The 12,211-nt window shown below is 62.5% G+C and overlaps 3 protein-coding genes across 3 annotated transcripts; 2 read left to right on the top strand and 1 right to left on the bottom strand.

Moving 5' to 3' along the window:
• Positions 1-133: 133 nt before the first annotated feature.
• Positions 134-3,227, top strand: GNL1 (G protein nucleolar 1 (putative)). Its single transcript, XM_061360379.1, has 11 exons — positions 134-274; positions 501-755; positions 844-1,019; positions 1,102-1,173; positions 1,269-1,461; positions 1,550-1,645; positions 1,816-2,022; positions 2,190-2,368; positions 2,453-2,600; positions 2,683-2,823; positions 2,955-3,227. The coding sequence occupies exons 1-11, from the start codon at positions 199-201 to the stop codon at positions 3,164-3,166; spliced, it is 1,755 nt and encodes a 584-aa protein (XP_061216363.1). The 5' UTR covers positions 134-198; the 3' UTR covers positions 3,167-3,227.
• Positions 3,200-4,201, bottom strand: RPP21 (ribonuclease P/MRP subunit p21). Its single transcript, XM_061360411.1, has 5 exons — positions 4,080-4,201; positions 3,783-3,874; positions 3,597-3,679; positions 3,393-3,494; positions 3,200-3,319 (listed from the first exon to the last, which is right to left on the bottom strand). The coding sequence occupies exons 1-5, from the start codon at positions 4,188-4,190 to the stop codon at positions 3,306-3,308; spliced, it is 402 nt and encodes a 133-aa protein (XP_061216395.1). The 5' UTR covers positions 4,191-4,201; the 3' UTR covers positions 3,200-3,305.
• Positions 4,202-5,202: 1,001 nt separating this feature from the next.
• Positions 5,203-10,413, top strand: TRIM39 (tripartite motif containing 39). The gene is made up of 6 exons (XM_061360385.1): positions 5,203-5,624; positions 6,683-6,778; positions 7,727-7,957; positions 8,715-8,737; positions 8,826-8,947; positions 9,858-10,413. The coding sequence occupies exons 1-6, from the start codon at positions 5,211-5,213 to the stop codon at positions 10,403-10,405; spliced, it is 1,434 nt and encodes a 477-aa protein (XP_061216369.1). The 5' UTR covers positions 5,203-5,210; the 3' UTR covers positions 10,406-10,413.
• The last annotated feature ends 1,798 nt before the right edge of the window (positions 10,414-12,211 follow it).

Raw genomic sequence — 12,211 nt, 5'->3', positions numbered from 1 at the left:
GGCGGTAAAATCCCGCCTACTAACCTCGTTATTCTGTCTCCAATTGGTTCATCGTCCTAACTCATCCTCCCATTGGTTCGCTCTTCCCCACCGGGCCTCAGTGGTGGTGGACCCCTCCTCCCATTGGCTGTCATCGTGTTGCTTGTGCTCTCTGTGATTGGCTGAGGTAGGTCCCGCCCCTTTACGTCACGTCCCATCATGCCCCGCAAGCGGCCGTTCAGCGCTAAGAGAAAGAAACAGCAGCTCCGAGACCGGCGGGAACGGAGGCGGGGCGGTGAGAGGGAGCCGGGAGGAGGAACGCGGCCCCGAGGGGGGGAACGGGGTCGGGAGGGGGGAGAACGGGGCCCAGAGAGGGGGAACGGGGCCCCGAGGCGGGGAACGGGACCGGGAGGGGGGAGAACGGGGCCCCGAGGGGGGAAACGGGACCGGGAGGGGCGGAAACGGGGCGTGGAGGGGGAGAACGGGACCGGGCCTGCCCTGACCGCGGTTCCTGCCCGCAGACGCCCCGGCCCCACCGGGCTCGGGCCCTGGCAGCCGCAGCGGGAGCCGGGAGCGCGGCAGCGATGCGGCCTCTGCTGAAGCCGGGGATCCGGTTCCCCCTCCCCGCCGCCATGACCCGGGCCGGTTCCGGCTGCAGCTGGGGGGGCCCCGGGCCGAGGCCCTGGCGCGGCGGCGGCGGCGGGCGCAGGAGGAGGTGGTGGAGCTGCTGCCCGAGAGCGCCCTGGAGCTGGACCCGGACCTCATCTACGGGCCCGGTGAGGGGGCAAGGACGGGAGGGGGGGTGAGCAGAGGGGGGAGATCGCACGGGGAGGAGCCGGTGGGAGCCACGTTTGCCGGTGCCAGGCCTGGACTTCCCCCGGCGGCCGCCCTGGAGCTTCGCCATGAGCCCCGAGGAGCTGCGGGTGCGGGAGGAGGCGGCGTTTGGGGCCTTCCTGAGGGCCCTGCAGGAGAACCAGCGGCCGGCGGAGGGCGAGGAGGAGGATGGAGGGGACGTGGCCCCCTTTGAGCACAACCTGGAGGTGAGCGAGGCACCCATGGGTGCTGGGGGGGGGGGGCATGGGGGTGTTCAGGGTAACGGCATCACCGTGTTCCCCTCTCTAGACATGGCGGCAGCTGTGGCGGGTGCTGGAGATGTCCGATGTCATCCTGCTCATCACTGACGCCCGGCACCCGGTGAGTAAAGGGGGTGACCCCACACATGTGGGGTGGGGGCACCCCTGTATCCAGCCCCCGGTTCAGTACCGCTCTGTCCCCCCCGTCCATGGCAGGCCCTGAACGTGCCCCCCGCGCTGGCCACCCACATCACCCGGGAGCTGGGCAAGGGGCTCATCCTCATCCTCAACAAAGTGGACCTCACGTCCCCCGCCGTGGCCACCGCCTGGAGCCACCTCCTGCGGCGCCGCTTCCCCACCGCCCGCGTCGTCCCCTTCACCTCCGCCCCCCGACGGGGGCCCACAGCCGGTAGGGACCCAGTGCTTTGATGGGGTGGGGGTGACAGGGGGTGGTCACGGTGCCCTCACACCCCCTTTTCTCTTATGATCCCCTATAGGGCTGCAGCGGAGACAGAGGAGGGGAGGAGGCTGGAGCCGGGCTGTGGGACCCCGGCAGCTGCTGGAGGCCTGTGAGAGCATCGTGGGGGGAGAAGGTGAGTGGGGCACCCATGGGTGCTGTGTGTGTGGGGGGGGAAGGGGTGCATGCACCTTGTCACCCATTGGGTGGTGGTGGTGAAGGGGTTCCCTGTGTCCCATGGGTGCTGGTTGGGGTTTTCTTATGTCCGCCTTGGGTGCTTCTCCATCCCTCCCCATTGCTTCGCAGTGGACCTGAGCAGCTGGCGAGCGCGGCTGGACCGGGCGGAAGCGGCAGCAGCACGAGGGGAAGAGGAGGAAGAGGAAGAGCAGCAGGAAGAGGTGGGAGATGGCGGGGAGGAAGAGGAGGAGGAAGACGGTGACGAGGATGGAGCCATGGGGGCCCCTCGGCAGTGGGAGCGCTACCGCCACGGCGTCCTCACCCTGGGCTGCGTCGGTGAGGGGCGGGGCTTGATGGAGATGGGCCAATGGGAGGGGGGTGTTCAGCCAAGAGGCGGGGCCTAATGCGGAGGGGGCGTGGCTTCCATTGGGATGCTCCTGAGAGGGGATGATGGCAGTGAATGCTGGGGGGGAGCCATGTCCTGACCCCCCCATTCCCCACAGGGCTCCCCAATGCAGGGAAGTCGTCGGTGCTGAACGCCCTGGTGGGCCGCAGCGCCGTGAGCGTGTCCCGGGCCCCCGGGCGCACCCGCTACTTCCAGACCCATTTCCTCACCCCCTGTGTCCGCCTCTGTGACTGCCCCGGCCTCGTCTTCCCCTCCCGGGCTCCCCCAGCTCTGCAGGTGGGTCCCAGCCCCATTCCCCACCCCTTATACTTGATTTCCCCCCCCATTCCCAAGTTAAGCCATTGTTGTATTGCCCCCAAGGTGCTGGCCGGTGTCTACCCCATCTCCCAGCTGCAGGAGCCCTACTCGGCTGTGGGGTACTTGGCCTCTCGCCTCCCACTGCCACCTCTGCTCCAGCTGCGGCCCCCCAGTTCTGCAACAGGTTGGACAGCCTGGGACATCTGTGAAGGTCGGTGACTTTTGGGGTGAATTAAGTAAAAATCAGGCTTGTTTCTTGTCGTTAATGAGGTTTTTTGGGGGTCTTTGCTCAGCGTGGGCAGAGAAACGAGGCTACAAGACAGCAAAGGCAGCTCGGAACGATGTGTACCGGGCAGCCAACAGCATCCTAAGGCTGGCGGCTGAGGGGCGACTCCGGCTCTGCCTGCGTCCCCCAGGTTATGCTGCCCAAAAGGGTGAGTGTACCCCAAGACCCTCATGGGGGGGGGGTGTCTCAGCCAATGAGGGGCCTGGAATCAGGTTTTGGGCGGTGTTTTGTGCCTGCTGTGGCCAATCACGGTCTTTGTGTGCATCCCCCCCCCCCCAGACCTGTGGGAGCAGCACCCAGAGACAGCAGCGCTGGCGGCACTGCAGGAGCGGGGGGACCCGGGGGTCCAGAGCTCGGCCCCCCCTGAGGAAGGCTCAACCTCGGAGGAGGAGGAGTGTGACAGCGAGGAGGGGGCGGAGCCTGGGGAGGCCACGCCTCCCGCCAGCACCGCGGCCAATCCTTTTGCTCTGCTGGGAGAGGATGAGTGTTAGCCCCGCCCCATAACGTGACGCTGATACTATATATGGAATAAAGGAAAGTTTATTTCTGCAACCGGTGTTTTCTGATTGGTTAGAGGGGGCTGCAGGGACCAATCCGCGCTCACGTCGCCGCTCTGTTGCCAGGTAGGGTTTATAGGGGGTCTCCTGGAAGGTCACAGCAGCTGTTAGCCCCACCCACACCTTCCCTTATATGGATTGAACCCCGCCCCTCACTCACCGGGGGGCGTGGCCTGCTCCAGGGGGCGTGGCTTCGCGCAGAGGTAGCGCCGGTGCCGGCCGCAGCTCTGGCAATGCAGCACCGTGCGGGGCTGCCCCCGGCCTGCGGAATGGATCACCAATGGGTGCCCCCGACCCACCAATGGGGGTGCCCCCGACCCACCAATGGGTGCCCCCGACCCACCAATGGGTGCCCCCGACCCACCTCGCAGGCGCAGGCAGCCCCCAGTGCCGGGCAGCAGCAGCGAGCAGCAGCGGCGGCACACGGTCCGCTTCACCGAGGGGGCCCTGAGGGGTTGGGTGGTGGTGGGGGGGGTCAGGGTCCCTGCTATGGGTCCCCTGCATCCCATGGGGTGCCCCCCCCACCCCAAACCCCTGTCCCGTTCCTCACAGGCGCAGGACGAGGCGGCGCGCGGTCCCTCGCTGGATGCTGCAGTAGAAGCGGGCGAGTGCGGGGCTGTGCGGGAGCACCCAGTGCGCGGCCTGGGGGGGAAACAGGGCTACAGCCTGCCCCATAGGGACCCCTCTTCTGCCCCATAGAGCACCCCATAGCCCCCTGCAGCCCCTCTTGTGCCCCATAGAGCACCCCATAGGCCTCACCCTGCCCCATCGGTCCCCTCTTGTGCCCCATAGAGCACCCCATAGCCCCTCCGCTGCCCCATAGGGCCCCTCTCGGCCCCATGCCCACCTGGAACAGGAAGCTGAGCCGCTGCAGCACCTCGCGGTCCTTCACCGCCGCCGCCATCGCGCTCCCGATTGGACGCGCCCCCTCCCGGTGGGCGGGGACGACGCTCCCCATTGGTTGGCTTCTTGAAGGAGGCGTGTTTTCCACGCCCCGCTCGGCTGAGGGTGGGTGGGAGGGAGAGAGGGAGGGTCGGTACTTCCGGCGCTGGGAGAAATCGTCACTTCCGGCGCCGGACCCGGTGTGGAGGGGAGCGGAGGTGAGTGGGGGCCGGGGGGGCCGGGACCGGCTATAGGGACCTGCTATAGGAGAGCCCTATAGCGACCCTGCCATAGGGACCTGCTATAGGAGCCTCCTACAGCGACCCCCCTATAGGGACCTCCTATAGGCATCCCTTATAGGGACCTGCTATAGGAGAACCCTATAGCAGCCGCGCCATAGGGACCTGCTATAGGAATCCCCTATAGGGACCTGCTATAGGGGCCTCCTACAGTGACCCTGCTATAGGCACTTGATATAAGGATCCCCTATAGGGATCTGCTATAGGAGAACCCTATAGCAACCCCACCATAGGAACCTGCTATAGATACTTGCTATAAGGATCCCCTATGGGGACTTTCTATAGAAGCCCTCTATAGTGTCCCTGCCATAGGGACCAGTTATAGGGACCTTGCTATAGGCACCTGCTGTAAGGATCCCCAATAAGGACTTGCTTCCCACCAGCACGTTCCCATTTTAACCGAATTCACTTGTTTTCCCCCCAGAAAACACCGCTGAAGATGACATCATCCCTTTACCCAAACTGATGCCTTTCCCCCCCCCAAACCCCCTGGTTTCCTTCTATGATCCCCACCCCTTCCCCCCACCAGTTTCCCATTTTAACCAAATTCCCTTGTTTTCCCCCCAGAAACCACTGCTGGAGATGATATCATCCCTTTACCCAAACTGACGCCTTTCCCCCCCAAACCCCCTTGGTTCCCTGCTATGATTCCCACCCCTTCCCACCACCACGTTCCCATTTTAACCGAATTCACTTGTTTCCCCCCAGAAAGCACCGCTGAAGATGACATCATCCCTTTACCCAAACTGACACCGTTCCCCCCCATAACCCTACTGGGATCCCTCCCATCCACCACCATGTCCTGCTCCGACCCCTTGGAGACGCTGCGGGTGGAAGCCAGCTGCTCCGTGTGCCTCGAGTACCTGCGGGACCCGGTGCTCCTCGAGTGCGGGCACAACTTCTGCCGCGCCTGCATCACGCGCTGGTGGGCCGAGCTGGCGCGGGACTTCCCCTGCCCCGTGTGCCGCAAGACCTCGCGGCGCCGCGCCCTGCGCCCCAACCGCCAGCTCGGCAACATGGTGGAGGCGGCGCGCCAGCTCCGCGGCACCAAGCGCAAGGCCCCCGACGGCCCCCGCTGCCGCACCCACGGCCAGGCCCTGGCGCGCTTCTGCCGCGACGACCAAGCCCCCGTCTGCCTCCTCTGCCAGATCTCCCACGCGCACCGGGCCCACGTCCTTGTGCCCCTCGAGGTGGCGGCCAGGGAGTACAAGGTGATGATGGCGGGGGGGGGTCCATGTTATCCAAATCCCGGTTTTCAGCACCAAATTCCCCCCCTGAGGCTGTTTCTGGAGGGGGTTTGGGCACTGTTTGATCCCAATCCCGGTTTTCAGCACCAAATTCCCCCCCTGAGGCTGTTTCTGGAGGGGTTTGGGCACTGTTTGATCCCAATCCCGGTTTTCAGCACCAAATTCCCCCCCTGAGGCTGTTTCTGGAGGGGGTTTGGGCTCCGTTTGATCCCAATCCCGGTTTTCAGCACCAAATTCCCTCCCTGAGGCTGTTTCTGGAGGGTTTGGGCTCCGTTTGAACCCAATCCCGGTTTTCAGCACCAAATTCCCTCCCTGAGGCTGTTTCTGGAGGGGTTTGGGCTCCGTTTGATCCCAATCCCTGTTTTCAGCCCTAAATTCCCTCCCTGAGGCTCTTTCTGGAGGGGTTTGGGCTCTGTTTGATCCCAATCCCGGTTTTCAGCACCAAATTCCCTCCCTGAGGCTCTTTCTGGAGGGGTTTGGGCTCCACTTTGTCCCAATCCCACTTTTCAGCCCTAAATTCCCTTCCTGAGGCTGTTTCTGGAGGGGGTTTGGGCTCCGTTTTATCCCAATCCCCGTTTTCAGCCCCCAGTTCCCTCCCTGAGGCTGTCTCTGGAGGGATTTTGAGCTCCACTTTGTCGCAATCCCCATTTTCAGCCCCAAATCCCTTCCCTGAGTCTGTTTCTGGAGGGGTTTTGGGATGCTGCTCATCCCTGTTTCATTTTCCAACCCCTCCTGATGGGATTGAGCCCCAAATCCCCCTTCTGTGGCTGGGTTTGGAGGAGATTTGGAAACCAGTTTGCTCCTGATTCCAGTTTGAGGCCATAGGTTATCCAGGAAGGGAATTGGTGGCTCACTTGGTGGAGAAGGGATTCAGGGATGGAGGAGGGATACAGGGATGGAGAAGGGATTCAGGGATGGAGAAGGGATTCAGGGATGGGGAAGGGATACAGGGATGGGTTTGGGCTTTGGCGCAGGAGGATCCCACCCTGTCCCCATCCCACCCCCCTTCCCTCCTTGGGCAGGAGAAGCTGCAGCGCTGCCTGGAGCCGCTGGAGCAGAAGCTGGAAGCGCTGAGCGGCTGCCGAGCACGGGAGGAGCAGAAACCGGCCCAGCTGAAGGTGAGTGATGGTCAATGGGGGGGTTGGATAGGGATACTGCTCCCGGTGCTCCCGGTGCTCCCGGTGCTCCCAGTGCTCCCGGTGCTCCCGGTGTTCCCGGTGTTCCCGGTGCTCCCGGTGCTCCCAGTGCTCCCAGTGCTCCCGGTGCTCCCGGTGCTCCCAGTGCTCCCAGTGCTCCCAGTGTTCCCAGAGCTCCCGGTGCTCCCGGTGCTCCCGGTGTTCCCGGTGCTCCCGGTGCTCCCGGTGCTCCCAGTGCTCCTAGTGTTCCCAGTGCTCCCGGTGCTCCCGGTGCTCCCGGTGCTCCCAGTGTTCCCGGTGCTCCCGGTGCTCCCAGTGCTCCCAGTGCTCCCAGTGCTCCCAGTGTTCCCAGTGCTCCCAGTGCTCCCAGTGCTCCCAGTGCTCCCAGTGCTCCCAGTCCCAGTGCTCCCAGTGTTCCCAGTGCTCCCGGTGCTCCCAGTGCTCCCGGTGTTCCCGGTGCTCCCGGTGCTCCCAGTGCTCCCAGTGTTCCCAGTGCTCCCGGTGCTCCCGGTGCTCCCGGTGCTCCCAGTGCTCCTAGTGTTCCCAGTGCTCCCGGTGCTCCCGGTGTTCCCGGTGCTCCCAGTGCTCCCGGTGCTCCCGGTGCTGCCGGTGTTCCCAGTGCTCCCGGTGCTCCCAGTGTTCCCGGTGCTCCCGGTGCTCCCAGTGCTCCCGGTGCTCCCGGTGCTCCCAGTGTTCCCGGTGCTCCCAGTGTTCCCGGTGCTCCCGGTGCTCCCAGTGTTCCCGGTGCTCCCGGTGCTCCCGGTGCTCCCGGTGCTCCCAGTGTTCCCGGTGCTCCCGGTGCTCCCAGTGTTCCCGGTGCTCCCGGTGCTCCCAGTGTTCCCGGTGCTCCCAGTGCTCCCAGTGCTCCTGGTGCTCCCGGTGCTCCCGGTGCTCCCAGTTCTCCCAGTGCCCCCGGTGCCGTTACCGCAGAGGCTGGTGTCCGGGCGGCGGGACCGCATCGCGCAGGAGTTCGAGGAGCTGCGGGAGCTGCTGGCGCAGGAGGAGCGGCTCCTGCTGCGGCGCCTGGAGGATGAGGAGCAGGAGATCCTGGAGCGGCTCCAGGCCAACCTGGAGCACCTGGAAGAGCAGCGCCGAGGCCTGGCCACCCTCGTGGCCCAGCTGCAGGAGAAGTGCCTGCAGCCCGGAGCAGAGATGCTCCAGGTGAGCAGGGGACGGGGATGGGGATGGAGTGAGGGCACGGGGATGGGAGCAGTAAAAGGGGGGGGATTGATTCTGGGGATGGGATTCCTAGGGATAGGGTTAGGGTTTGGGGATGGGATCAGCCCAGGGGGTAGGGTTGATTCTGGGAATGGGATTCCTAGGGTTGGGGTTAGTATTTGGGGTTGGGATCACTAGAAGGGGGAGGATTAATTTCGGGAATGGGATTCCTAGGCATGGGATTGGGTTTGTGGGGCAGGATCCTGGCAGATGGGGATAGTTTTGGGGATGGGATCAGCCCAGGGGGTAGGGTTGGTTTCGGGAATGGGATTCCTAGGGATAGGGTTTGGGGATGGGATCAGCTCAAGGGGTAGGGTTGATTTGGGCAATGGGATTCCTAGGGTTAGGGTTAGTGTTTGGGGATGGGATCAGCCCAAGGTGTAGGGTTGATTCTGGGAATGGGATTCCTAGGGTTACAGTTAGGGTTTAGGGATGGGATCACCCTAGGGGGTGGGGATGAATGTTGGGGGCAGCACAGTCTCCAGGGATGGGATTTGGTGTAGGGATGGATTGGGTTTAGGGACAGGATCCCAGGGAATGGGATTGGGTTTGATGACAGGGTTTGGAACACCAGGGAGGGAATTGGCAGCAGGAATGGGGTCAGCATCAGGATTGGCATCATGGATACAATACCTGGAGCATGGATCTGGGGGGATCCATCCCACTAGACCCTCCTTTCCCCCCTCTTTCTGCTGTTTAGGACATCAAGGACACTCTGGCCAAGTAAGAGCAATCCAGGCCTCCGTTTTGGGGCAGAAAAGCGGGATTTTGGGGTGTTGGGCTCAGCCAGAGCATCCCTCCTCCCCCCCAGGTGCGAGGCAGCGGCGGCTCCCATGGATGATCCCGTTTCCATTCCCATCGAGCTGGAGAAGAACTTCGGCAGCTTCCCGCGGCAGTACTTCACCCTGCGCAAGCTCACGCGGCACCTCCTCGGTGAGCCCCCTTATCCGCACCCATCCATCCCTGATACCCCCTTTATCCACATCCATCCCTGATCCCCCCTTTAACAGCACCCATCCATCCCTTATCCCCCCTTTATCCACATCCATCCATCCCTGATCCCCCCCTTATCCGCACCCATCCATTCCTGATCCCCCTTTATCCGCACCCATCCCTGATCCCCCCTTTAACAGCACCCACCCATTCCTGATACCCCCTTTATCCACATCCAGCCATCCCTGATCCCCCCTTTAACAGCACCCACCCATTCCTTATACCCCCTTTATCCACATCCATCCATCCCTGATCCCCCGTTATCCACATCCATCCATCCCTGATCTCCCCTTTAACAGCACCCATCCATCCCTGATCCCCCCTTTAACAGCACCCATCCATCCCTGATCTCCCCTTTAACAGCACCCATCCATCCTTGATCCCCCCTTTATCCGCACCCATCCATCCCTGATCCCCTTTTATCCATCCCTGATCCCCCCCTTTATCCGCACCCATCCATCCCTGTTCCCCTTTTATCCATCCCTGATCCCCCCCTTTATCCGCACCCATCCATCCCTGATCCCCTTTTATCCATCCCTGATCCCCCCTTTTATCCGCACCCATCCATCCCTGATACCCTCTTTATCCACATCCGTCCATTCCTGATCCCCCCTATCCATCCCTGATCCCCCCTTTATCCACATCCATCCATTGCTGATACCCCCTTTATCCACATCCATCCATCCCTGATCCCCTTTTATCCATCCCTGATCCCCTCCTTTATCCGCACCCATCCATCCCTGATCCCCTTTTATCCATCCCTGATCCCCCCTTTATCCCCACCCATCCATTCCCGATCCCCCCCTTTACCCGCATCCCTCCCCTCCTGAACCCTGCCGTGTCCCCACAGGGGAGGTGACGCTGGACCCGGACACCGCTCATCCCAACCTGGTCCTATCCAAGGACCGGAAAAGCGTCCGCTTTGTGGAAGTGGGGCCTCGGGAGGTGCCCGATTCCCCGCGGCGCTTCACCATCTACCCCTGCGTGCTGGCGGCGCAGGGCTTCACCTCCGGCAGGCACTACTGGGAGGTGGAGGTCGGGGACAAGACCCACTGGGCCTTGGGAGTGTGCAAGGATTCGGTGAGCAGGAAAGGGGAACTGACCCCATTGCCGGAGGCGGGATACTGGCGCGTCCGGCTCTGGAACGGGGACAAGTACGCGGCCACCACCACCCCCTTCACGCCGCTGACGCTGCGGGTGAAGCCGAAACGCGTTGGGGTCTTCCTGGATTACGAGGCTGGGAAAGTGGCCTTCTACAACGTGACCGATCGCTCGCACATCTACACCTTCACCGCCACCTTCACCGAGAAGGTCTGGCCCCTCTTCTACCCCGGCATCCGCGCCGGCAGGAAGAACGCGGCTCCGCTCGTCATCCGCTCGCCCACGGACTGGGAGTGATGGGGATGGCTCCGGAACGGCAAGGAGATCCCACTGGGATGCGGCTCTCTGATGGCTGGGACCGCTGGGATGCGCTGGGCCAGCACTGCTGGGGTTTGGCTCTCACATCTGGCACCGCTGGGATGCGCTGGTCCAGCGCTACTGGGATTTGGCTCTCACATCTGGCACCGCTGGGATGCGCTGGTCCAGCGCTACTGGGATTTGGCTCTTCCATCTGGCACCGCTGGGATGCACTGGTCCAGCGCTACTGGGATTTGGCTCTCACATCTGGCACCGCTGGGATGCACTGGTCCAGCGCTACTGGGATTTGGCTCTCACATCTGGCACCGCTGGGATGCGCTGGTCCAGTGCTACTGGGATTTGGCTCTTCCATCTGGCACCGCTGGGATGCACTGGTCCAGTGCTACTGGGGTTTGGCTCTCACATCTGGCACCGCTGGGATGCGCTGGTCCAGCGCTACTGGGATTTGGCTCTCACATCTGGCACCGCTGGGATGCGCTGGTCCAGTGCTACTGGGATTTGGCTCTTCCATCTGGCACCGCTGGGATGCACTGGTCCAGTGCTACTGGGGTTTGGCTCTCACATCTGGCACCGCTGGGATGCGCTGGTCCAGCGCTACTGGGATTTGGCTCTCACATCTGGCACCGCTGGGATGCGCTGGTCCAGTGCTACTGGGATTTGGCTCTTCCATCTGGCACCGCTGGGATGCACTGGTCCAGTGCTACTGGGGTTTGGCTCTCACATCTGGCACCGCTGGGATGCGCTGGTCCAGCGCTACTGGGATTTGGCTCTCACATCTGGCACCGCTGGGATGCGCTGGTCCAGCACTACTGGGATTTGGCTCTCACATCTGGCACCGCTGGGATGCGCTGGTCCAGCGCTACTGGGATTTGGCTCTCACATCTGGCACCGCTGGGATGCACTGGTCCAGCACTACTGGGATTTGGCTCTCACATCTGGCACCGCTGGGATGCGCTGGTCCAGCGCTACTGGGATTTGGCTCTTCCATCTGGCACCGCTGGGATGCACTGGTCCAGTGCTACTGGGATTTGGGTCTTCCATCTGGCACCGCTGGGATGCGCTGGTCCAGCGCTACTGGGATTTGGCTCTCACATCTGGCACCGCTGGGATGCGCTGGTCCAGCGCTACTGGGATTTGGCTCTCACATCTGGCACCCCTGGGATGCGCTGGTCCAGTGCTACTGGGATTTGGCTCTTCAAGGTCTGGGATGCAGCGATCCATCCCTGCTGGGATTTGGCTCCATCTCACCGGCACCAGACTGGGTTCGGTTGGGGCAGCACCGGTGGCCTGTGGTGGTGGTGGGGGCAGGTGTGTGGCAGAGCTGTGTCCCCGTGTCCTCCCGTGTCCATCCACGTCCCATATCTCTGTCCATCCACGTCCCATATCTCTGTCCATCCACGTCCCATATCTCTGTCCATCCACGTCCCATATCTTTGTCCATCCACGTCCCATATCTCTGTCCATCCACGTCCCGTATCTCTGTCCATTTCTGTCCATCCATGTCCCATATCCATGTCCCTCTGTCCGTTTATGTCCATCCATGTCCCATATCTCTGTCCATTTATGTCCATCTATGTCTCTCTATGTCCATCCATGTCTCATCTCTCTATCCATTTATGTCCATCCATGTCCCATATTTCTGTTCCTCTATTCATTTATGTCCATCCATGTCCCATATCTCTCTCCATTTATGTCCATCCATTTCCCATGTCTCTCTCCATCCATGTCCCATATCCATGTCCCCATCTCTCTCCATCCATGTCCCATATCCATGTCCCATATCTC

Source organism: Neopsephotus bourkii, unplaced genomic scaffold (assembly GCF_033783945.1).
Source record: "Neopsephotus bourkii isolate Nb327-2 ecotype Australia unplaced genomic scaffold, CSIRO-AGI_Nbou_v1 NB_1025, whole genome shotgun sequence".
Taxonomy (NCBI): domain Eukaryota; kingdom Metazoa; phylum Chordata; class Aves; order Psittaciformes; family Psittacidae; genus Neopsephotus; species Neopsephotus bourkii.
This window is presented reverse-complemented; position numbering and strand designations above follow the sequence as displayed.

Excerpts from the sequence above, each read along its gene's own strand:
- GNL1 (XM_061360379.1), top strand. The coding sequence starts at position 199 with ATGCCCCGCAAGCGGCCGTTCAGCGCTAAGAGAAAGAAACAGCAGCTC. Across the intron at positions 1,174-1,268 it reads TCACTGACGCCCGGCACCCG|GCCCTGAACGTGCCCCCCGC; the intron begins GTGAGTAAAGGG and ends CGTCCATGGCAG. Across the intron at positions 1,462-1,549 it reads CCGACGGGGGCCCACAGCCG|GGCTGCAGCGGAGACAGAGG; the intron begins GTAGGGACCCAG and ends GATCCCCTATAG.
- RPP21 (XM_061360411.1), bottom strand. The coding sequence starts at position 4,190 with ATGGGGAGCGTCGTCCCCGCCCACCGGGAGGGGGCGCGTCCAATCGGG. Across the intron at positions 3,875-4,079 it reads GGCTCAGCTTCCTGTTCCAG|GCCGCGCACTGGGTGCTCCC; the intron begins GTGGGCATGGGG and ends TTTCCCCCCCAG. Across the intron at positions 3,680-3,782 it reads CGCCGCCTCGTCCTGCGCCT|GGCCCCCTCGGTGAAGCGGA; the intron begins GTGAGGAACGGG and ends CCAACCCCTCAG.
- TRIM39 (XM_061360385.1), top strand. The coding sequence starts at position 5,211 with ATGTCCTGCTCCGACCCCTTGGAGACGCTGCGGGTGGAAGCCAGCTGC. Across the intron at positions 5,625-6,682 it reads TGGCGGCCAGGGAGTACAAG|GAGAAGCTGCAGCGCTGCCT; the intron begins GTGATGATGGCG and ends CTCCTTGGGCAG. Across the intron at positions 8,738-8,825 it reads ATCAAGGACACTCTGGCCAA|GTGCGAGGCAGCGGCGGCTC; the intron begins GTAAGAGCAATC and ends CCTCCCCCCCAG.